A 1417-nucleotide genomic window follows, 5' to 3' on the forward strand; every position below is an offset into this window, starting at 1 on the left:
GCAAGGCAAGGCAAGGCAAGGCAAGGAAAAGCAAGGCAAGGCAAAGCCAGGCAAGGCAAGGCAAGGCAAGGCAAGGCAAAGCCAGACAAGACGTTTATATCATGTGTCCCCAGTGGAGGAGGAGGGGGGGGGGCATGGAAACTTTACCTACACGCATCTTCTACACACATCATCCAAACTGGAAGAGAGTGTTGTCAAAAACTAAATCATCATCAACAACAACAACAACAAAATCAGTGCACCAAAACACCCAACCATCCACACTTCATCCTGCCACACCCACCCTACAACACCCAGCCCCCCCCCCATCCCCTTTCGCCCCCCTCCCCCATCCCACACACACACACACACACACACACACACACACACACACACTAATTCCCTTGACCCAAGTGTTTCCCACAACAGATATGGCTGAAGCCCAACAAGCGCTCGGACTTTCAAGACGTCCCTCACTACCTGTGCCCCGTGTACAAGACGTCTGCCCGGCGGGGAGTGCTGTCCACCACGGGCCACTCCACCAACTTCGTCCTCATGATCAAGCTGCCTTCCGACAAGCCCCAGTCCCACTGGATCAACCGGGGCGTCGCCTCTCTTTGCCAGCTCGATGACTGACTTTGTCTTGTCTTTCGTCTTTGTTTTTGTGTCTCTTTTTTTTTTTTGGTCTTGTTTTGCATCTGTATGGTTTGGGCTTTTTTTTCTTGTCTCGGTTTGGTTTGGTTTTGTCACGTCTTGTCTTGTCTCTGCTTTGTTTTGTTTTGTGTTGTCTTGTCTCTGTTTTTGTTTTGTTTTGTCTTGTATCTGTTTTGTTCTGTTTTGTCCTGTCTCGGTTTTGTTTTGTCTTGTCTCGGTTTTGTTTTGTCTTGTTTTGTCCTGTCTCGGTTTCGTTTTGTTTTTTGTCCTGTCTCGGTTTTGTTTTGTCTTGTCTCGGTTTTGTTTTGTTTTTTTCACGGTTTTGTTTTGTCTTGTCACGGTTTTGCTTTGTCTTGTTTTGTCCTGTCTCGGTTTTGTTTTGTCTTGTCTCTGATTGGTTTTGTCTTGTCTTGGATTGTTTGTTTTGGATTTGTCTTGTCTCTGTTTTGTTTTGTCTTGTCTCTGTTTTGTTTCGTTTTGTCTTGTCTGTTTTGTTTTGCTTGTCTTGTTTTGTCTTGTCTCTGTTTTGTTTCGTTTTGTCTTGTCTGTTTTGTTTTGCTTGTCTTGTTTTGTCTTGTCTCTGTTTTGCTTTGTCTTGGCTCTGTTTTGTTTTGTCTTGTCTCGGTTTGGTTTTGTCTCGGTTTGGTTTGGTTTTGTCTTATCTTCTCTTCTTCTCTGTGCCTGTCTTTCTTTCCCCCAACCAATCCCTGTTTATTTGTTTTGTGTTGTGTGTTGTATTAAGTTGTGTGTTGCGTTGTGTTGCATTCCGTTGCGTTGCGTTGTA

The 1417-nt window shown here is 44.8% G+C and overlaps 1 protein-coding gene across 1 annotated transcript in view; it reads left to right on the top strand.

Annotated features, from left to right (window-relative positions):
- The window catches only part of LOC143291920 (dynein axonemal heavy chain 3-like), a 102211-nt gene extending 101595 nt beyond the window's left edge, over window positions 1-616 (top strand). The window contains exon 66 of the mRNA XM_076602059.1: window positions 409-616. Within this exon, the coding sequence (XP_076458174.1) occupies window positions 409-615 (207 nt within the window). The 3' untranslated portion in view covers window position 616. The remainder of the gene's footprint in view (window positions 1-408) is intronic.
- The last annotated feature ends 801 nt before the right edge of the window (window positions 617-1417 follow it).

This window comes from Babylonia areolata, chromosome 18 (assembly GCF_041734735.1).
Source record: "Babylonia areolata isolate BAREFJ2019XMU chromosome 18, ASM4173473v1, whole genome shotgun sequence".
NCBI lineage: Eukaryota > Metazoa > Mollusca > Gastropoda > Neogastropoda > Buccinidae > Babylonia > Babylonia areolata.